The following is a 22,661-nucleotide window of genomic DNA, read 5'->3' as shown; positions in this document are numbered from 1 at the left end:
AACCCAGGATTTCCTGCAGGAACAAAGTTTCCCTGACTTCCAATCAATGTAGTTCCCCTGGGGCTGCTACCTCCAGAAGTGAGAAGTAAGTGCATTACCTGCCCCACCACTAGAGGCACCAAATCCCCCTGGAGACTGTACCTGGTTCCCTACAGGAGTAGATGTCTAACCCGAAGCAGGCCAATGAGAATCCACAGGCGCTAAGACTCAGACTCCCCTTTGTGGAGTTGCTAAGGTGGCAAAAGGTAGGTGGAGTTGCTGATGGGGCCATCCTTGCCACAAGTGGGGGAAGGAAGGCAGATGGTTCTGCCTACACAGGGAAGCCAATAAATTAGAACGCAACTGCAATTGCACGAAACAGAAAGAAATCGGGACAAAGGGAGATGGGCACCTTTGACAATGCATTTGGGGACCCTGAACGTTTAGACTGTTTTTCAAGTGGCCAACAACTACATTTCCTTTGGCTTAAATGACTTCCAGCTGCAGGTCTGGCGCTGCCATCCAGTTCCAGAACCGGTCTCCGTGTTTTCCCTGTACACTCACCCGCTCCTGACCAGCCGTGTCCCAGATGAGGAATTTGTGAAGTTCATTTCCACAAGGCACAGTTTTGGTCATAAAAGACGCCCTGAAAAAGAGAGTTCACATCTCCTGTTACTAGTTGCTCCTTAAAGAGATTCGTGGATCAAGCAAGTTACCATTATGTCCCATCAGGAGTCTAACAGCCCCTGTCCTTAGGGAGCCACTGGGAGGAGAGAGGGCTGTTAGCTAGCCCAAAGAAAACATTGAGTTTTCTGCTAGTGCAACTGGAGTGGACTGAAAACAGAACAAAGAATTGTATTTAGAAGGACTGCTTCCAAAAACAGTTCCAATGGATCAGAGATAATACTCCTCAGGTATCAGGAAAGAATATAATCCTAGATATTAAACACTTGTTATTACAGCAATTATGAGTGACAATAGCATCTGGTATTTGGAAGTGTTATGGGTTTGACCTTGCAGTGGTACATATTGACCTTTGCTAATACGAATTCAACACTAAACACAACAAACAGAATCCTGTATCCAAGTCCTAACCCACTTGCCTGAATGCAAGGATAAAGATTGGTGGCTTAAGAAAAAAATCTATGTTTTCACTACAGAAAAGAAAGATTTTTAAAGTCTCCATAATGGTAAAACACTTGCTATTGTCTTTTAAGCATATTTCTTCTTACTGAATTTTCCTTTTATGCCACGAAAAGTGTAAAAATCCAGTAGAGGAATCTTGAATAGCCTTGACTTTTCTACCATGAGATGAAGGTTGTCATTCATTGCAAGTACCCACAATGGCAGGGCGACTGACACCCTGCAATAGGAGGCCTCCCGCGGCCAGAATTCAATGGCTTGAATGTAGTCTGTCTCCACAAGGGTTCATGAGCTGAGGGGCTGGTCCTCAGGATGGCAGTATTAAGAGATGGCAGAACCTTTAAGAGCTGGGACCTAGTGGGAGGTGGTTAGGTCATGGGGGCCATACCCTCGGAAAGGATTAAGGTAGCTCCGGTTGGGACCCCCACTCTAAGTTCTGGAGAGTGTATTATTACCAAAGAAGGAGCCTGACCCCTGAACCCCATGGCTTCCGGTCTCATCGTGTGTTCTCTTCTGCTTGCACCCCTGCCATTGTGAGGCCTCCGCCAGAGGCTGAAATGATGGGGCCTCCACAACTCCAAGTCAAATAAATCTCTTCCACACGTATCACTCAGGCCTGTGCTTTTGTTACAGCAACAGAAAACGGGCTTATCCCATCAGACACGTGCAGGATCTACAAGACACTCGGCTTCAACTGAGGCAAACGAAAGGCAGGGAGATTTTTCTAGAATCCAGATTGAAAGGGAATCTAGGCCGGCGCTGCGTCTCACTAGGCTAATCCTCCGCCTTGCGGTGCCGGCACACCGGGTTCTAGTCCCAGTCAGGGCGCCGGATCCTGTCCCGGTTGCCCCTCTTCCAGGCCAGCTCTCTGCTATGGCCCAGGAGTGCAGTGGAGGATGGCCCAGGTGCTTGGGCCCTGCACCCCATGGAGACCAGGAGAAGCACCTGGCTCCTGCCTTTGGATAGGCGTGGTGCGCAGGCTGCAGCACGCCAGCCGCAGTGGCCATTGGAGGGTGAACCAACAGCAAAGGAAGACCTTTCTCTCTCTGTCTCTCTCTCTCACTGTCCACTCTGCCTGTCCAAAAAAAAAAAAAAAAAAAAGGGAATCTACATTAAACAGCAAATGCAGACTATGCGTCTAGACCGGATCCTGGAGGAGGGCAGAAACAGCTTTAAAAGAACTTTTAGGGACAACTGGAGGAAATTTAAACTTGGATTCTGAGCAATCACCACTAAATCAAATTACTGTCTGAAATACAGTCATGGTGCCCTCTTTATATTCTTACTTTCGGGAGACACAGACTGGGGTTTTGAGGGACCCAGCGTCAGGATGCATTCCCTGTCCTTTCACGTGGTCCAGCCTGGCCCTCCCAGTCCAGGTCACAGCTGCACCCAGCTCTCACCCAGCACTCAACACAGTCATACGACTTCTCTCAGAAATAAGAGAAAAACCACGGAGAGCCCAAGTAGCAAAGCACAAGCCCTTGCGGTCGCATATCACACACACACACCAAAGGCAAACACAGAGGTCTACTTATCCATCTACACTTGCAGGAAATGAACATTCTAGGTATTTTTCTTTCTCTCTCTTTCTCTCTTTTTTTAAAGATTTACTTATTTATTTATGTGAAAGGTAGAGTTAAAGAGGCAGAGGCAGAGAGAGAGAGAGGTCTTCCATCCTACGGTTCACTCCCCAAATGCCTGCAACGGCCAGAGCTGCACTGATCTGAAGCCAGGAGCCAGGAGATTCTTCCAGGTCTCCCATGTGGGTACAGGGGCCCAAGGACTTAGGCCATCTTCTACTGCTTTCCCAGGCCATAGCAGAGAGCTGGATTGGAAGTGGAGCAGCCAGGACTCAAACCTGCACCCATATGGGATGCCGGTGCCACAGGCGATGGCTTTACCTGCTATGCCACAGCACCAGCCCCTAAGTATTTTGCTAAGTGATATGATAAAATATTACCAAACCATATCTCTTATTTCTTTAAAAGGGCTTAAAATATACATCTACGACTACTGATAAAAGCAAATATATTCCAAAACTGGAAATATCATTTTTCCTTTATAGAACCATTATTTGTACTAGACACACACACACACACACACAATCAAAAATGAAAACAAAGAAGGAAATAAAAATCAACCACCATTTCACCACCTAGCTACAGGCACTGCCAATTCATTGGCGTAAGTCCCTCACAATTTTTTAAACTTTCATTTTATTTATTTTTATTCATTTGAAAGCCAAGGCAACAGAGAGAGACAGAAAAACAAACAGATCTACACAGACAAAAATCTTCCATCTGTTGGTTCATTCTTCAAGTCCACAAGAGCCCAGGCTGAGCCGGGCAGAAGCCAGAAGCCAAGACTTCAATCTGAGTCCCCCATGTGGGTGGCAGGGACCCAAGTATTTGGGTCATCACCTGCTGCCTCACAATGTGCACAAGCAGGAAGCTGGACTGGAAGCGCAGTAGACTCTAAATCCAAGCATTCTGATATTGGAATGTGGACATTTGAAACGTGGAGTCCAATACTCCACTCACAATTATTTTTATATAATTTTTACCCTTAAAAAGAAATCATACTCTATAAAGTTTGTTTTCCTTCCCTTCATATAACAGCAACACCTTTCCTCCTCTGGGGATTATGAATATGGGTCAGTGTCACTCTGTGGTCTCATATGCTATTTGGCTTAGCAGTTAAGATGCCTACATCCCACGCTGGAGTGCCTGGGTTCAAGTCCTGGCCCCACTCCTGATTCCAGATTCCTGCTGGTGAGGATCCTGGGAGGTCAGCAGTGATGGCTCAGGTGGGAGGTTGGATCCCTGCCACATACACGGGCCATTGGGACACAGCTCCCAACCTCAGCCTCGGCGTAGTCCTGGCTGCTGTGGATATTTGGGGAGGAAACCAATGGAAAGGAGCTCACTTGCTCTCTTTCTCTCTCTCTCCACCTGTCTCTCTAATAAATACAACATACAACATAAATAAATAAAATAAAATGACAGAATATTATAAACCCTGTGTAGATTTATTCAATAATCCAGTGAAGTACAGTTAGGTTATTTTCTTCTTCCTTTTTTTTTTTTTTTTTAAGATTTATCTACTCATCTGAAAGGCGGAGTTACAGAAAGAGAGAGAGGGAAAGAGAGGGAGAGAGGGAGATCTTCCATCTGCTGGTTCATTCCCCAAAAGCCTAGGCCAGGCTGAAGCCAGGAGCCAGGAGCCTCTTCTGGGTCTCCCACATGGGTGCAGGGGCCCAAGGACTTGGGCCATCCTCCACTGCTTTCCCAGGTACATTAGCAGGGAGCTGGACTAGAAGTGGAGCAGCCAGACTCGAACCAGCACCCGTATGGGAACCAGCTATGCCACAGCGCTGGCCCCAGGTTATCTATTTTTCACTATCATGACAATGATTCAGTGAGTACCCTTGTACTGACATCCTGTGTCCTTGTACAACGATGTCCTCAGACTTAATTCTTAAAAAGTAGACATGCTCCCCTTTTTTACATGTGCCAAGCTACAACCTACACATCATAGGAGTGTAGGAGAATGGCTTTGTCTCCAACCAGTATCAGTCTTTCAAATGTCTCCCAATATGACATGTAATATATCTCCCTCCTGTTTCATTATGCTTAACAGAAGCCTCAATATCATTCTAGTGTTTGCTGATCACTTGTACTTTTCTCTCATAAATCTCAAGTTCATGACCTTTGATGGGGGCATGTATCCCCTTCTCCCTCATTTTTTGAGTATTTTATACTCCTCTTTTTTAATGATATATTTTAAATAATATTTTTGCAGTTCAACATCTGTCCTTTAACTTTGTTCAGGGGATGTTTTCCAGACAAGCTTACACTCTTATGTAGACAACTATATCAATATTTTGTTACAGTTTTTACTTTGATCAAAGTCACGTTTTCATTCATTCAAGACACAGGCAGTGGAGTAAGTCTCAACCTTGCCCTTACAAAGTCCTCCTCTGCAGGAGGGCAGGCCTTCAAGTCTTGGAATCCTAGACATTCAGAGGCAGGGAGAGAACTTCAGTGCAACCCCTTCACCACACAGAGAAGGGAGAGAAAAGCTCCTGAGAGCCCGAGGGCTGCTGTGTCAGGTCGAAGAGGCAGCTGACCCAGTCCGCGGTGCGTGAACACCTCCAAGCCTCTCAGTGCTCTCTCTGTGAAACGGGCCAGTGCCTGCTCTGTGTGATACAGGAGCCACACGCCGTGAAACTGCCCCTGGAGACACCCTGGGCTGTGAGGAAAAGCCATGGGGGCGGGGCCAGCCCCCATACACAGCCCCGCCACATACACACAGAGGTCCCCACACACACACATACACACACACATACTCCCAGATCCCCTACGAACATAGACCCCACCCCCCACACACATATATACACACACACAGACCACCCACAGACACACACACACACATACTCCCAGATCCCCTACACACACAGACCCCACACACAGAGGCTTGTAGACCCATACACACACATATAGATTCACAAATCTAGACTTGCACACACACACAGACCCCTCACAGACTCCCATACACGCACACCAATTCACACACAGAGGTCCATACACAGAGGCCTGTAGACCTGCAGACACAGATGCACATGGAGACTCACACACACACACACACACACAGACCTCCCCCTCGTCTCCATATTCTTGCTGCTAAGGAAAAGGTGATCCGTATTTGCAATGCGGACCATGACACTCTGCTCCTCTGGTGGGCTGCCGGTTTTAGTCTTCACAGGACCTTAGATCCCAAGACCCTTGGATATTTTCTTCATACAGAATTCTTTCCAGGGGGCCAGCGCCATGGTGCAGTAGGTTAATCCTCCGCCTGTGGTACTGGCATCCTATATGGGTGCCGAGTTCTAGTCCTGGTTGCTCCTCTTCCAGTCCAGCTCTCTGCTGTGGCCTGGGAGTGCAGTGGAGGATGGCCCAAGTCCTTGGGCACTGCACCCGCATGGGAGACCAGCAGGAAGCACCTGGCTCCTGCCTTCGGATCGGCGCAGCTCCAGCCGTTGCAGCCATTTGGGGAGTGAACCAACGGAAGGAAGACCTTTCTCTCTGTCTCTCCTCTCACTGTCTGTAACTCTACCTCTCAAATAAATAAATAAAAATCTAAAAAAATTAATAATTCCTTCCAGAGCAGAGGGCATGCTGGCAACACGGAACCCACTTCATGATCTGGGGAAAACTCAGTCTGGCGGAGAACACCACGGCCTCCTTGAAGGGTTGAAACAGGGAGACACACACGTGCACACACACATGCAAGCACCACACAAGCACGTACAAACACACGCGCACACACCATGTTCCAGACGTCAGCACAATCCGCTTGCACAGCAGAGCCAAGATGTTCGCTGTGAGTCACAGAGGTGATAAGAGGGAACCCTTGTGATGTTGAAACAATGGTGCTTTATAGCCTCTGGCCTTCTCCCAGGGCTGGCGCACTTCCAGGTGGGAGCACAGGGCACGCTCCGCGCCAGCGTGGCCTCACCTGCATTGAGTCCCAAGCTGGGTGTGTGCTGGGTGGGTGAGCCCAAGCCAGTCACTGACCGCTCGGTCCCTTGGGGAGGTGACAGGGTAAGGGTGAAGGAAGTACTTGGGCCGGGACACAAAGGGAAATGTCTTGAGACCAGGTAGGACAGACCAATGAGTGATGCAGGCTGGGAGGAGGGGTGGGGTCAGTGAGTCAGGAGGGCCAGAAGCTGAGAGAACCCGGCCCGGCTGCAGAGGCTCGGCCCCAGCTGGCTACTTGAGCATGGCCACGTGTACTCTGCACACCAATGCCACTGATTTCTCGAGTCCATTACATAAACGGCTCCTGCTTGCTCACTACTGGCTTGAGAATCTTAGAGCACCACGAGGGCTACGCCCAGCTAAGGCAGACTTCCGGCCTGTGGAATCCACCGGCTTTGGAATAAGCACTCAGGCTTTTGGGAAATATTCCACTGATGCTATCTTCTAGAAATCTGCGTGTTTCAGTTGGAACGTGTTTCTCCTCGGCTTATTTTTCTGAAACCGGGGTTGGAGACAGGTTCTTTCTTAAGGTTTATTTATTCATTTGAAAGCCAGAGTTACGGGGGGCGGGGGTAGGGGAGACAGAACTTCCATCTGCTGGTTCACTTCCCAAATGGCCACACTGGCCAGAGCTGGGCTGATCTGAAGCCAGGAACCTGGGGCTTCTGGAAACGTGTTCTTAATATTCCAGAGAAGCAGCAGAGAGACTTAAAATTGGGAAACTCAACTACCTCGGATACGCAGGAAATGAGCAGCTGAGCTTAACACTGCCCAGGGGAGAGGGCAGGAACGGAGTTCGGTGGTGTACAGCATAATTCTGTAGTCATTCCAGACTGGGTCTACGGGAGCTGGCGTCGCTGGTTCACGTCCTGGCTGCTCTACTTCCGATCCAGCTCCTTGCTAACAGCCTGGGAAAAGCAGCGGAAAATGGCCCAAGTGTTTGGGTGCCCGTCACTCACGTGGGAGACCCAGACGAAACTCCTGGCTCCTGGCTCCTGGCACTGGCCTAGCCTCGCCCAGGCCATTGCAGCCATTTAGAGAGGGAACCAGTGGATGGAAAAATCTCTCTCCCTCTCTCTTTTTTCTCTTTCTCTCTCTCTCTCCCTCTCCCCCTCTTTCCCTCTCTCTCCCATCCCCAACTCTGATGAAAGAAAAGAAGAAAAAAGGAAAAAAGAAATTGGGCCAAGGATTTATTTATGCCCAAGGATGTACATGTATTTATAAAAGGTAAAAAAAAATTAAACAACCTAGATACCTTAAATGGAAAATATAGCCATTAAAATCATTACTTTTAAAGAGCATTTAAAGGCTGGTGTTGTGGTGTAGCAGGTAAAGCTGCTGAGATGTGAGCATCCCGTATGGGCGCTGGTTTGAGTCTGGCTGCTCCACTTCTGATCCAGCTCCCTGCTAATGGCCTGGGAAAAGCAGCAGAGGATGATCAAGTATTTGGCACCATGTATGAGAGCCGGATGAAGCTCCTGGCTCCTGGCTTTGGCCTGGCTCAGCCTTGGCCTTGGTGGCCATGTGGGGAGTGAACCAGCAGATGAAAGCGCTTGCTCTCGCTCTCTCTCTCTCTGTCTTTCCCCCTATGTCTCTGACTTTCAAATAAATAAATAAATCAAAAATATCAACAGCATTTAATAGCATGAAATTTACAATATACTGTGATTTTCTTTTTCTTTTTCTTTTTTTTTTTTTTTTTTTTTGACAGGCAGAGTGGACAGTGAGAGAGAGACAGAGAGAAAGGTCTTCCTTTGCTGTTGGTTTACCCTCCAATGGCTGCTGCGGCCGGCACACCGCACTGATCCGAAGCCAGGAGCCAGGTGCTTCTCCTGGTCTCCCATAGGGTGCAGGGCCCAAGCACTTGGGCCATCCTCCACTGCACTCCCTGGCTACAGCAGAGAGCTGGCCTGGAAGAGGGGCAACCGGGACAGACTCAGGTGCCCCGACTGGGACTAGAACCCAGTGTGCCCGCGCCACAGGCGGAAGATTAGCCTATTGAGCCGGCATGTGATTTTCTTAAAATTTTACTTGTTTATTGATAGGCAGAGAGATAGAACTCTCATCCACTGGTTCATTCCCCAAATGCGCACAATGGCAGGGACTAGGCTGAAGCCAGAGCCAAGAGCCATGAACCCCAACTAGGTTTCCCACATAGGGGGCAAGAACTCAATTACTAGAGCCATCATTGCTGCCTCCTAGGTTCTACATTCACAAGAAACAGAACTTGGGGGCTAGAGCAAGGAATTGAACCCAAACACTCAACGTGGGACTCAGGCTTTTTTTTTTTTTTTTTTTTTTTTGACAGGCAGAGTTAGAGACAGAGATGGAGAGAAAGGTCTTCCTTCCGTTGGTTCACCCCTCAAATGGCTGCTATGGCCGGTGCACTGCGCCAATCCGAAGCCAGGAGCCATGTGCTTCCTTTATTTGGAAGACAGAGAGAGAGAGAGAGAGAGCAAGAGAGAGAGAGAGAGAGAGATCTCCCATCTGCTGCTTCACTCCCCAGATGCCTGCAACAACAGGGGCTGGACCAGGTGGAAGCCACGAGCTGGAATTCAATCCAGGTCTCCCATGAGGATGTGGGGACCCACCTACCTGAGCCATCCCCTGCTGCCTCCCAAAGTGCACGTTAGCAGGGAGCTGGAATTGGCAGTGGAGCAGGGATTCAAACCCAAGCTCTCCAACACGGGATGTGGGCGACCTAAGCAGCAGTTTAACTCCTACACCAAGTGCCCGTCCCCGCTTGATACGTCTATGCATTGGTCCTAATCTATGGTGTGAGTATCCAGTGACTTCTTATTTTTTAAAATGTATTATAAAGAAATACATATGTGTGGTAAAATTTTTTGCAAAAATTTAGAAAGCAGGTGAAAGTCCTCTGTGTTCAAGAACCGTACTTCACAGCAAATCACTCTCATGGGTTTTGCCCTTATTATCAAGAAACACAAAGTTAAAAGCTAAACAAGAAAGAAAAAAGAATATTGTAGAAAGGATGAAAAGAACGTCCTCTAGAAAGGTTGTAACTAGAGGCTGACACGGCACTAAAGTCACCACTGGGGATGCCCACATTCCACACTGGAGGGCCTGGTTCAAGTCCCAGCTCTTAAACTTTTCATCCAGCTTCCTGCTAATGCGCACCCTGGGGAGGCAGCAGGTGTTCGTTCAAGTTACTTGGATCCAAATCCCCCATGTGGGAGGCCCAGACTGAGTTCCAGGCTCCTGGCTTCGATCTGGCCTGGGCATTTAGGAAGTGAACCAGAAGATGTAAGACCTCTGTTTGCTCTGTCTCGGTCTCTGTCTCTCACTCTCTCTCCTTGTCTGCCATTCGAATAAAATGAAAACAAAACCATGCCTGTGACACAAGTTGCCTATACTGGCAGGCAACTTAAGGCAGGGACGTGGCGGGGTGGGAGGGTCTGCCCTCTGTATCATTTTCCCTCCAGAAACACAGCTGGTGTGACTTGGAGGACAATGCTCTTGAGACCAGGGAAGTGGCTTTAGGCTGCAGCGTGAAGAAGGGACAGCAGCCTGGACACAGGGCTTGGAAAACCCTAGATCCCTGTAGGGCTTCACTCGAGGTGGGATGGATGCGCACTCTCTGGGATGAAACTGTGGCCCTGCGGAAGGCTCCGGCCCAGCCCCAGGACCTCCCCTAGCACCCTGAAGGAACTTACCCGATGGTAGGGCTGATGTTGTGGTCAAAGTGATCCTGCACAAAGCGACACACGATGCTCGATTTCCCAACCCCAGTGTCCTAGAAAAGAAGGCAGACACAGTGAGGTCTCGGAGCTGGTCAAAGCCCAGCAGTGGAGGCCACGAGGGCTCCTCCCGGCTGCACCCCATGTCACAGTGCACCCCAGACCCGGCGCTTCTGCTCTGACCCAGCTGCCTCCTGATTCACCTGGGAATACAACAGAGGGTGGCTCAAGTACTTGGGTCCCTGCCACTCATGTGAGGGACCTGGATGCAGCGTTGGGCTCTTGGCTTCAGCCTGGCCCAACCCTGGCTATTGCAGGCATTTGGAGAATGAACCAACAGGAACCAACAGATGGAAGATTTGTTCTTTCTCTCCCCTCCCCTTGTCTCTGTCACTTTTTCAAATAAATCAATAAATAAATCTTGTAAACAATAATTAGCCTTGAACAAGCATGTTCACAATACATGTATTTCTCAAAATTTAGATATTTGGGGAGGGGCTAAGGGAAGAAGTAGGGTCACATACCACACTGTGTTGTAGAAACAGAATCGGTTTTGCTCCAAACTGTATTAGCAGCCAAGAAATAGCACAATGTGTTTCTCTAGGTGTCACCCAACCAGATCTATGAATTTTAGTTTCAACATCTCCCACATGCTCTCTTCAGAACCTGATGGTTGGACAATAACCTCTGGTTTCGCTTAGATAAAGGTCCTCTCAGACATTTCTCCCCTTAACGCTGACTGGGACAAGGGTCCAGTTACACACGGGAAACTGAATATATGGGCTTATATCCACTCCCTTTCAAAACCCTTATATGATGATTTAAGAGGGGCCGGCATTCTGGTGCAGCAGATTAAGCTGCATCCTGTAACACAGGTATCCCACATCAAAGCACCAGTTCAAGTCCCGGCTGCTCCATTTCCAATCCAGCTCCCTGCTAATGTGCTTCGGAAAGCAGCGCATCATGTCCCAAGTACCTGGGCCCCTGCCAACCATGTGGAAGAACCGGATAGAGTTCCAGGTTCCTGGTTTCAACCACCCCAGGTTGTTGTGACCATCTGAGGAGTGAATCAGTGAATGGACGGACGATGTCTGTCAGTCTGCCTTTCAAATAAATAAGCCTTCTTAAAAATTGGTTTACCAAAAAAAAAAAAAAAAAAAAAAGACAGAAATTCACAAGGTCAAAGAGACAGAAAAGACACCTCAGACAAGTGATAGCAACGAAATCCAGGAGGACACGCAGTGCCTGGGACAGCAGCAGCTGAAACCCCAGTGCCAACAGGGAGGGCAGCCAACACACAGCAAGTCAGCTCCCACCCGGGCACCCCGGAAACAGCAAGAACTGGGGGGCGGGGCTAACAGGACCAGCTGAAAGGCCGCATAAAGACTGAGCTGGGCGACCCGGGTCACAGCACCCCCCAAATTCCAGGACACCTGCATCGCACAGGGGCTGGCCTTTAGGACATCGGGCACGGCTAAGGGAGAGGCTGGTTGCTCACTCAGCCCAGGCAGAAGCACCCAGCTCCTCCCTGGGAAGTAGAACAAAGAGCCTCACGGAGCCTTATGAGGGTGGTCCAAAAAGTTCACGGAAGAAGCAATTAAGAGGTCAGTTTGTGGCCGGCGCCGCATCTCACTAGGCTAATCCTCCGGCTAGTGGCGCTGGCACACCGGGTTCTAGTCCCGGTCGGAGCGCCAGATTCTGTCCTGGTTGCCCCTCTTCCAGTCCAGCTCTCTGCTGTGGCCCGGGAGTGCAGTGGAGGATGGCCCAAGTGCTTGGGCCCTGCACCCCATGGGAGACCAGGAGAAGCACCTGGTTCCTGGCTTCGGATCAGCGCGGTGCACCGGCCACAGCGCGCTGGCCGTGGCGGCCATTGGAGGGTGAACCAACAGCAAAGGAAGACCTTTCTCTCTGTCTCTCTCTCTCTCATTGTCCACTCTGCCTGTCAAAAAAAAAAAAAAAAAAAAAAAAAGAGAGAGAGAGAGGTCAATTTGTTTTGATGCAGAAAATGTTGAAATCCATACAGAGTTTCTTCCATTTATTCACTTCCCACGAACTTTTGAAGACTCCACCCCCCCATGCATGGATAAGTACACACTTATCAAAAACTGTTGCACCGAAATAAACACCTTGCAATCCCATCTGTCCATGACCTGCTGGAGGGACCTCATGCTTGGGGACCCCCAGTGAAAGGTCCCATGTGTAGCAGCCGGAGAGCCCCAGGGCGCACACAGCATCCAATGTGCATTTTAATCTTAAAACTAAGCACTCAGCTGAGAAAACACCAGACATCAACAGCACAGGAACTAAAGAGCAGGCTGCTGTTTTCAGAATCCCTCAGAGACCAGGACCCAACCTCTTAGAAATCGAAAATCCGGTGGTAGAAATTAAAAATTCAAAAGAGGAGTGCGAAGAGAAGCAGGGAAATTGCCCACAGGGCAGAACAAGGCAGAGCAATGCCCCGTTCTCGGCAGCTGAGAGCTGTGCTCCTGCGCAGCGGTGACACTGGAGATGACGAGTCCAAGACGTGAGCTACGCAGCACACCATCCTCGGTGTGTTCTCACCGCAAAGAGCCACGGAGACACTTCACGATCTACAAGCTAAAGGGAACCCAGGCACACTGATACTTAAGGAGGGAGGGAAGAAACGGCAACGGGGTTCTCTTACGTGGAGGTGTAAACTTCAAAGGCCAGAAGATCAAGGAGAAGATGCTGAAACTCACAGCAATACGTTTTTCTACAGATACTGAAATATGAAGAGATGTGCAATACCCACAGGGCATCCAGATCACCTGCACGTCCGTCACTCCCATGCTTGGGGGACAAACCAAGGGCATGAGGGGCCTTGGCGCGGGCCACAACCCAGAACCTCCTTCTCCAGGACTCGTCCCCCCCCTCCCCACACACACACACACAGCAGCCAGCCCCGACTCCAGCTCCCCAGCCCCAAGCTGCTACCTGCGGCGTGCCAATCGATGCATGGAGTTCAAAGAGGTGAGGGCAGAATTAAACCGCTGCTCTCAGGGTCCGATCGATGCCACTGCCACTTCCGAGCTCATGTTCGCTCGCCGCCCCGCCAGGCACGGCGCCGTTCTTTTTATCTCAGTGGCTTTTAAGCCCCGTTGTGGACGAGCAGACCCTCGCCGTCCTCTTGTCTGTGCCAACTCCAAGAAATGAGAAGCTGAGCAACTCTATCAGCTGCCCCTGCAGAGATGGAAAATGTCCCCTGCCAGCAGCAGCCTGCAGCTCACTCTCTAATTCTCTTTATTGCAGTTTATGAACTGTCCTTCTCGGCGCTCATGCACTCATCCTGCAATCACCCGAGCGCTCACCAATGCCACCTTCCCCATGCCCACAGCAGGCCAGACCCCACTGATGGGGCGCTATGGGCCCCCCTCCCGGCTGGGGTTGGTTAGGACCACAGGGCAAGGCAGAGCAGGGCTGTGCCACCTGCAGTGAACCCAGGCACCCAGAGCTCGGTGCCAGCTCCTCACCTTGCCAGCTTTGTCCCTCTGTTGGCCTCCTTGGTATGCTTTCGGCTGAAGCCCTGGCTAACCCTACGTCTGAGCTAAGACCCGCTCCTCTGAAACGCCATGAGCTCCTCCCATCCACAGGCCCTCACTCGCAAAGTCCTCGGGCAGGGGCACCCGGGCTCTGGTCCCCGGCACACCTTCTCCCTTGGGGCACTGTTCTGGGAAGTGCATTTGGAGTCTGTCCATTTACTGTACCCACGGGCCCAGCTGCACACTAAGGACCCCAAGCTGCAAAGCAGCTCAGAGGAGCCAGCCTGCAACAGCAATTCTCTCTCTCTCTCTTTTTTTTTTTTTTTTTTTTTTTTGACAGGCAGAGTGGACAGTGAGAGAGACAGACAGAGAGAAAGGTCTTCCTTTGCCGTTGGTTCACCCTCCAATGGCCGCCGCGGCCGGCATACCACACTGATCCGAAGGCAGGAGCCAGGTGCTTCTCCTGGTCTCCCATGGGGTGCAGGGCCCAAGCACCTGGGCCATCCTCCACTGCACTCCCTGGCCACAGCAGAGAGCTGGCCTGGAAGAGGGGCAACCGGGACAGAATCCGGTGCCCCGACCAGGACTAGAACCCGGTGTGCCGGCACCACAGGTGGAGGATTAGCCTAGTGAGACGCGGTGCCGGCCAACAACTCTCAAAAAGCCCTCAAAAGGCCACCTTGCAACCATTCAGCCCCACTCCTTGCCACCTAAAAACGGCTCAAGCTCAAAGGCCAGCCTGCTTGTCTGGACAGGCAGAGCAGCAACCCCGTTCAAATTCAGATTGTTTAGTCAAATGTACTCTATTCCTCTCTCTCTCTCTCTCTCTCTGCTTTTTAACAATTTTACTCCCAGCATTTCTCTCTTCTACATTTGGTAGGAAAGAAAAAAAAAAGGACAAAATAACAGGGGAAGCTTTGGCTTGTCTCAGAAAAGGAAACGTTTTTAACAGAGAGAACCAAATAATCCTTGCTGGCCAGTGGCCTTGGGACAGCTGATTCTTTGGGCTGCCCTCTGGGGCTGGAATCTCCTGCTCCAGGATGCCTGCTGTACCGCAGCTGGCCACCAGGGGAGGCCCGTGCACGGCCAGCTGTCTAGGAGGCCCTTAGCACCCACGTGGCTTTTCCTGCTGCAACCCACTGAACCTGGAACGCCAGAAACAACCAGGCTGTGACACACACACAAGCAGGAAGGCACTCAGTGAGCCACGACTGTCACATGTGAAGACAGAGGTGGGAAGCAGGGAGCAAAATAAGGCTTCTGAAGAGAGAGGTTATTAGGAATGTCAAGAGAAGAGGGTCCAGCTGCCCGCCATTTTTAAAAAGGCTGTGTATTCTTAATGATGAACAGTGATTTTTCCATTTTACAAGACTAAGATGGGGCTGGTGCTGTGGCATAGCAGGTAAAGCCGCCACCTGCAGTGCCGGCACCCCATATGGGTGTCAGTTCAAGACCCGGCTGCCCTACTTCTGATCCAGCTCTCTGCTATGGCCTGGGAAAGCAGTAGAAGATGGCCCTAGTCCTTGGGCCCCTGCACCCATGTGGGAGACCTGGAAGAAGCTCCTGGCTCCTGGCTTCAGATTGGCACAGCTCCGGCTGTTGAGGCCAATTGGGGAGTGAACCAGCGGATGGAAGACTGATCTCTCTCTCTCTCTCTCTCTCTCTCTGCCTCTGCTTCTCTCTGTATGTAACTCTTTCAAATAAATAAAAGAAATCTTTAAAAAAAAAAAAAACACAGTCCAACTCCTCGAAGTCACAAGGGACACTCTGATTGCTGCTGTCCAGCTCCTTCTCACACAGTGAGGTTACTGGGGGCAGCCTCGGCTGTTCTGAGATGCAGCTGCTGTCTGGTGGTGGTGAAGCTGTGGCCGGGGGAGCATAAGAATAAACCAGCTGACTGATTCCACAAGCCTGCCATGAAGTTCCACCCAGTCCTTCAGGTGGCGCCGTCAGAGAGCTCACAGCAAACTGAACTAAAGGGTAAGCTTACTTTGCTGCAAAATTCTTGAAATCCATGCATAGTTGGTTCATCATACACACTGTTTTTTTTTTTTAAAGATTTATGCATTTTTGAAAGGCAGTGTTACAGAGCAGCAAAGGCGGAGCAAGAGTGAGTGCGAGAGCGAGAGCAAGAGAGGTCTTCTATCTGCTGGTTCACTCCCCAACTGGCTGCAATGGCCAGAGCAGGGCTGATCCGAAGCCAGGAGCCAAGAGCTTCCTCCTGGTCTCCCATGTGGGCGCAGGGACCCAAGCACTTGGGGCATTCTCCACTGCTTTCCCAGGCCATAGCAGAGAGCTGGATCGGAAGTGGAGCAGCCGGGACTCAAACCGGCGCCTATGGGATGCCGGTACTGCAGGCAGTGGCTTTACCTGCTACGCCACAGCATCAGCCCTACACTGTTCTTAAGATCCTTCCTACATACTGAGGCATGGAAGTTGGTTCCGGGAAAGTTGGATCCCTTATGATCCTCCCACACGCATTATTACTTACAGTCAGTCATACAATTCTCTGAGGACAGCCACTTACTCTGGGATACCGATCTCTGCTGTGTGCACTGTCACATTTATTAATCACATCTAAATCTACAATGATGAAATTGAGGACCACAAACTTTTGGCTGCCATCACATAAAGCTCCAGACACCACCATGCTGTGGGAAAGCAAACTGACAGTCACGATTCACACCAGGACCGCTGCAGCGACCTTCAAGCTTCCTTCTCCTGGAGATAAAGAACGGTGACTCCTGGGCAAATGCCACTTCCGCACCATGCTCTCACAGCAGACATCACTAATCAACTGAAGACCCGTTATTTTATAGAATATGAGAAAAGGGGCTTCAAAGTCTTTCCAAGGCAGCTCTGCAGGAAGGCACTATGTCTTGATTGAGGTGGGCTGCCCTCTGGGGCCACTCTACCCCTCACCAAGGTCACCACACTCCTACTCACTCCTGCATTCCAAACTCACCAAAGCACCTTCAGAAACCTTAACAGAAATCTGTGGACCTTCAGAAATCTTTCCAGAGGCAAGGTATTTAGAAGACTAATGAGGCCGGCACCGCGGCTCACTAGGTTAATCCTCCACCTGCAGCGCCGGCACACCGGGTTCTAGTCCCGGTCGGGGCGCCAGATTCTGTCCCGGTTGCCCCTCTTCCAGGCCAGCTCTCTGCTGTGGCCAGGGAGTGCAGTGGAGGATGGCACAGGTGCTTGGGCCCTGCACCCCATGGGAGACCAGGAGAAGCACCTGGCTCCTGCCTTTGGATCAGCGCGGTGCACTGGCCACAGCGCACCAGCCACGGCGGCCACTGGAGGGTGAACCAATGGCAAAAGGAAGACCTTTCTGTCTGTCTCTCTCACTGTCCACTCTGCCTGTCAAAAAAAAAAAAAAAAAAAAAAAAAGAAGAAGAAGAAGACTAATGAACAATATTCATGCTTGCTAACATTAGAAATCAGCCTGCCTCTTAAGGAAAGGAAATTTGATTCCTAGGGCTATATTTAAAAGAAGAAAAGAGCTGGCTGGCGCCGTGGCTCAATAGGCTAATCCTCTGCCTGCGGACCTGGCACACCGGGTTCTAGTCCCGGTCAGGGTGCTGGATTCTGTCCCAGTTGCTCCTCTTCCTGTCCAGCTCTCTGCTGTGGCCCAGGAAGGCAGTGGAGGATGGCCCAAGTCCTTGGGCCCTGTACCCGCATGGGAGACCAGGAGGAAGTACCTGGCTCCTGGCTTCAGATCAGCATGGTGCGCCAGCCGCAGCGGCCATTAGGGGGTAAACCAAAGGAAAATGAAGACCTTTCTCTCTGTCTCTCTCTCTCACTATCCACTCTGCCTGTCAAAAAAACAAAAACAAACAAACAAACAAACAAAAAAGAACTGCGCACAAAAAAGGCCACTGCAGTATAATTCATAAAAATGAGAAACAGCCTAAATACGTTACATAAGTTACAGCACATAAAGTGATTTTTTAAAAATTTTTCATTTCATTTGAATCAAAATGTTTTCAAGAAGCAGAATATGATTTTTCCATAATGTATAGATGCTTCTCAATTTATGAGGGGGTTATGTTGCATGCAATGAACTTAAGAGAAGTTGAAAATATTGTAAGTTACAAATGCATTTAATATACCTAACCCAGCAAACAACCTAGCTCAGTGCCCCCTCCCCCCCAAAATGTGCTCAACACTCACTTTGGCCTCCAGTTGGGCAAAGTTATTCAACACTCTACTTTACATGAAAGGGTTGAATATCCCAGGATATTCACTCAACACCTATCCTGAAAGTGAAAACCAGAATGGCTGTGTGCAATGCTTTCAGACCATCTTCAAGTCTAAAAGCCCAAGTCCAGCCTTGTAAACTGGGCCCCTCTGTGTGCTGCAGGAACAATTCTGAGCACCATCTCAGGTCCCATCTGGTCATCCCAGCATCTCTCCCTTGTCTCGGTATCACATGGTAGGGATTTGGGCATTTATTTGTTTTATTCAGCCATCCATCTAGTAAAGTGTTTAGACTCTGAGCCTTACTTTTAAGTGTCTTAAGCTTTGAGAAGGCGTTCAGTTAGGAAACACAGGGCTATGCAGGGCAATCAGAGCTTAGGAGCAGAAGGAAATGAAGTAAGGAGAGAAACAGGCAGAACTGTGGATGGTCAACTGTTTGGATCCTTCTGACACCAAAGGTGAGGGAAGCCAGAAGCATCAAAAGCCACCAACCAAGAGGAATAAAAGTGCCATCGAGCTATGAAGGACACCCCCAGGCCCCACGCCACCCTTTCCCATCACGCAGATGGCCTTGTACAGAGACAACCACGGGCAATGGGAATGCAGAGTCATCAGGGGCAGTGCCACGCGTGGCCAGGGAGTCCCACTCTGGAGGAAAGGGAGGGAGAAATGCCCGATTGTAGATGAGCAGATGAGGTCCCAGAGCCTCGGGCGCCCGACCCTGCCTGGAGACAACCAGGGATCAACCTCACAACCCCAGGTCCCAGCAACCCAGGCCCATCTCCAGCAGCACCTGCTGTCCTTTCCAAGGCCTGAGACCCTGGGTTCGCTCAGATCAGAAAGTGCCTGGAAGTGCTACTGTCTTCCCTTGTAGATTTCAGAGAAACCGCTCAGAAATGCAGCCCAAGTTCCGCAGTAGTCCACAAGGCATTGTTTGAAAGCTCTGGCTACCAGGACGCCATTCAAGGGCTTCTGGAATTACAGACTTAACAGACCTGCTTGCCCCTGAGCCGCAAATATCCAGATGGCATGCACTGATCTGCAGGCATCCCAAGCACTTCTGAGCAGACACATACGTGAGCATGGAGGAGAAAAGGGCCCAGTGTTTAGTAATCGCAGTGATCCCTACCAAAAATAAAGAGCCACAGAAGCAGAAAATATCAAAGTCAAGTCCATTACATGCCTGCTTTACTACCACACACTGCGCAGAGGTATCTCAGCCTCACACTGTGTTCCAGGCAAGGTGGGGCTAACAATGCAGGAAAAGTCAAGTATGAACTCTTTACCGTTACATAGCAAGCCACACCACAAAAACCGCCACAGTGGAGTGCCTGGGTCCAACTCCAGCTCCACTTCCTGCTAATGCTTATCCAAGGAGGCCACAGGCGATGATTCAAGTACTTGGGTCCCTGCCACCCAAGTGGGAGAACTGCACTGAGGTCCTAGCTCCTGGCTTCAGCTTTGCCCAGCCCCAGATGTTGTGGGCATTTAGGGAGTGAGCCAGTAGATGAAAGTTTGCTCTCGCTCGCTCTCTCTCTCTGCCTTTCAAATAAAATGGGGAAGGAAAAAAAAAAAAAAACTGCCTGAGGAAAATAGAATAAATAAAAGTCTTGCAGGCATTCCCAGAAACACGATGACTATTCTTTCATTTCTGGTTATTTTAAAGTATGTTAAAGTTGTATGTTGCCAAAAATCACAAATGTTTTAAAATCCATTTACATAGTTATGGTTGTGGGGAGCAACTTGGACTAGACTAAGTTACTGGAATTAAGACTTATTCTATGCATCTGCTCTCCCACAATATGGCGCTGGGAGAGGAGAAAACAGCTTCTATGCAGCTGCCTCTTGCCAACTTGAGTGATGACCTCCAGGAGCTGATCCTGCTCCTGATTGGAGGAGAGCAGCGTACTCGGCGTGTGGGCAGCCGAGTTGGGATTGGCGGAGGAGGACTATAAAGGAGGAGAGAGACGGCATGCACCAGGAACATCTAAGGGGAACATCTAAGAGGAACACCTGTGCAGCCCCCGAGAGAGCCGGCCGGCGGTGTGCCGCTCCCCCGCGGAAGTGGGGAATGTGGCAGGGGGAACTGCCCTTCCACGGAGGTGGAAGGGTCGGTAGCCAACCTGGGAAGAACCAGCAGCAAACCCGGGGAGGGCCGAGCAGACGAAAGAACAACGCAGGGTCCTGTGTCGTTCCTCCGCGAAGAGGGGGAGCGACATAATGGTGCCGTGACTCAGATAGGAAACCTAGGAGGGAAGAAACGGGAAGAAGTTGGAAAATACCAGAGAGAGAGAGACTAGAAAAGAGCCTAGGGAAAAGCCAGACGAAAAAGGTGCCAGAAGAAGCTATTGAAAGCCCAGGCATAGACTCGGATACGAACTACGGGGGGAAGCTGGGAGAAATCTCTAAGGTCGAAAGCGAAAGTGAAAGCTAGAACAAACAGACTCGGATACGGACTGTGGGGAGAAGCCAGGAGAAATGAGGGAGGAATATTGTTGGAAGAAAACTTAGGGAAACATACCGGGTAGAGAAAAATGTTAGGGAGGATGAAGCTGCGGGGGCAGGCTGAGGCGGAGACGAAAGCTACCTTGGGATTCGTCGAGTCAGCCCGGGGAATAAGGGGTGAAAAGTTAAAACCAGAAGCAGAAACGTAAGCCAGGTTGGAATCCGTCAGATTAGCCCGGGGAGCAAAAGACGGGAAGCCAAACCGTAAGGCGGAAACGTAAGCTATAGGTTGAATTCGCCAGGTTGGCCCGGACTTAGATTGAATACCGGTGGTGGCAGAAACGTAAGCTACGCTGTGTGACTCGCGGAAGCCGCCGTGTGCAGAGAGAGCACGGGGCGTGAATAGATAGGGAACGTGGGACTGGCGCAGAGGCCGTGGTGCGGGCGCGAAGGGGCGCGGAGACCGCGGAGCGTGCGCGCAGAGCCGGGAATCCGCCGCGGGGCGGGCGCCAGGAAGCCGCGCAGATGAGAGAAGCGCGGGCTGAAGCGGCTCAGAGCCAAGAAGCCGCCGCCGCGGGGCGAGGCGCCAAGAAGCAGCCTCGGGGCGGGCGCCGGGAAGCCGCAGGGATAAGAGAAACAGACATTTAGAAGTAAAATGAGAGAAATAGGAATGCTGGTAGATAGAAGTAAAATAGGAGAGATAGGAATGCCCGGAGATAGAGAAATAGAGAAAAGTAAGGCCTCCCCACAGCACGGCAATGAGAAGGCTTGGATTCAGTCTGCCTGATTAGTAAGGCGGTAAGCACCAGCAGGCAGCTCGACCAGAGTATGAGCTGCAGGTCACCGAAGATAGGCACGAATCAACACCAATAAGTCTCCCCACAATACGGCAATGAGAAGGCTTGGATTCGGTTTGCCTGATTGGTAGGGCTTGTAAGCACCTGCAAGCAGTTCTAGCAGAGTAGAGCATGTGCTGCAGGGCACCGAACACAGGCACGCATCAGCGCCTAAAAACCTCCTCACAACATGGTGAAGTGAGGACCCGGATTCGGTTTGCCTGATTGATAGGACTTGTAAGCACCTGTGGCAACTCTAGCAAGCAGAGTGTGTGCCGCGGGGCACCGAAGACAGGCGCATATCAATGCCAAAAATAAAAAGAAAGGGGGATCTGTGGGGAGCAACTCGGACTAGACTAAGTTACTGGAATTAAGACTTATTCTATGCATCTGCTCTCCCACAATATGGCGCTGGGAGAGGAGAAAACAGCTTCTATGCAGCTGCCTCTTGCCAACTTGAGTGATGACCTCCAGGAGCTGATCCTGCTCCTGATTGGAGGAGAGCAGCGTACTCGGCGTGTGGGCAGCCGAGTTGGGATTGGCGGAGGAGGACTATAAAGGAGGAGAGAGACGGCATGCACCAGGAACATCTAAGGGGAACATCTAAGAGGAACACCTGTGCAGCCCCCGAGAGAGCCGGCCGGCGGTGTGCCGCTCCCCCGCGGAAGTGGGGAATGTGGCAGGGGGAACTGCCCTTCCACGGAGGTGGAAGGGTCGGTAGCCAACCTGGGAAGAACCAGCAGCAAACCCGGGGAGGGCCGAGCAGACGAAAGAACAACGCAGGGTCCTGTGTCGTTCCTCTGCGAAGAGGGGGAGCGACAATGGTTAGCTAGGAGGAATAAGTTCAAGAGGTCTATATGAGGGGACTTCAAACTGCATGGAAATAAAACTAAAAGATAAGCTTACTTTGGTGGGGAAAAAATAAAAAGGTGCAACCCGGCATAGTTAGCCATGAACTTACTGCAGGCCTTTGCAGTCAATGATGACCAGAGTTAACACCAATATATTGTATTCTTGAAAAATGCAGATAGCCACTGTTAAGTGTTCTCATCAGAAATGACAACTATGTGGGATACCACATTTTTATGTAGCTGGATTTAACCATTCAGAAGGTATAATGTCAAAGCAGTATGCTGCATAGGCTAAATACATGGTTTTGTCTGTCACTTTAATTTTTTAACTTATAAGGAATAAACAGTCCATGTACAAAGGAGAACTAACTTACGATTATGACAGAAATGGACCATCTCATGTCCAAGAAAGTAAGCTCTGTCCTGAATCTGAGAGGCACCAGATTTCACTTTCTCTAGG

The 22,661-nt window shown here is 50.3% G+C and overlaps 1 protein-coding gene across 2 annotated transcripts in view; it reads right to left on the bottom strand.

Annotated features, from left to right (window-relative positions):
• Nucleotides 1–22,661, bottom strand: part of RAB31 (RAB31, member RAS oncogene family) — a 140,132-nt gene that overhangs the window by 62,156 nt on the left and 55,315 nt on the right. For both annotated transcript variants that reach the window (XM_008261035.4, XM_051852158.1), the window contains exons 2-3: nt 10,340–10,419; nt 544–625 (exon numbers count right to left, since the gene is read on the bottom strand). In XM_008261035.4, the coding sequence (XP_008259257.1) occupies nt 544–625; nt 10,340–10,419 (162 nt within the window). The remainder of the gene's footprint in view (nt 1–543; nt 626–10,339; nt 10,420–22,661) is intronic.

The sequence above is a fragment of the Oryctolagus cuniculus genome, chromosome 10 (assembly GCF_964237555.1).
Source record: "Oryctolagus cuniculus chromosome 10, mOryCun1.1, whole genome shotgun sequence".
Taxonomy (NCBI): Eukaryota; Metazoa; Chordata; class Mammalia; order Lagomorpha; family Leporidae; genus Oryctolagus; species Oryctolagus cuniculus.
The sequence above is the reverse complement of the archived record's forward strand: the minus strand, read 5'-3'. Positions and strand labels throughout refer to the sequence as shown.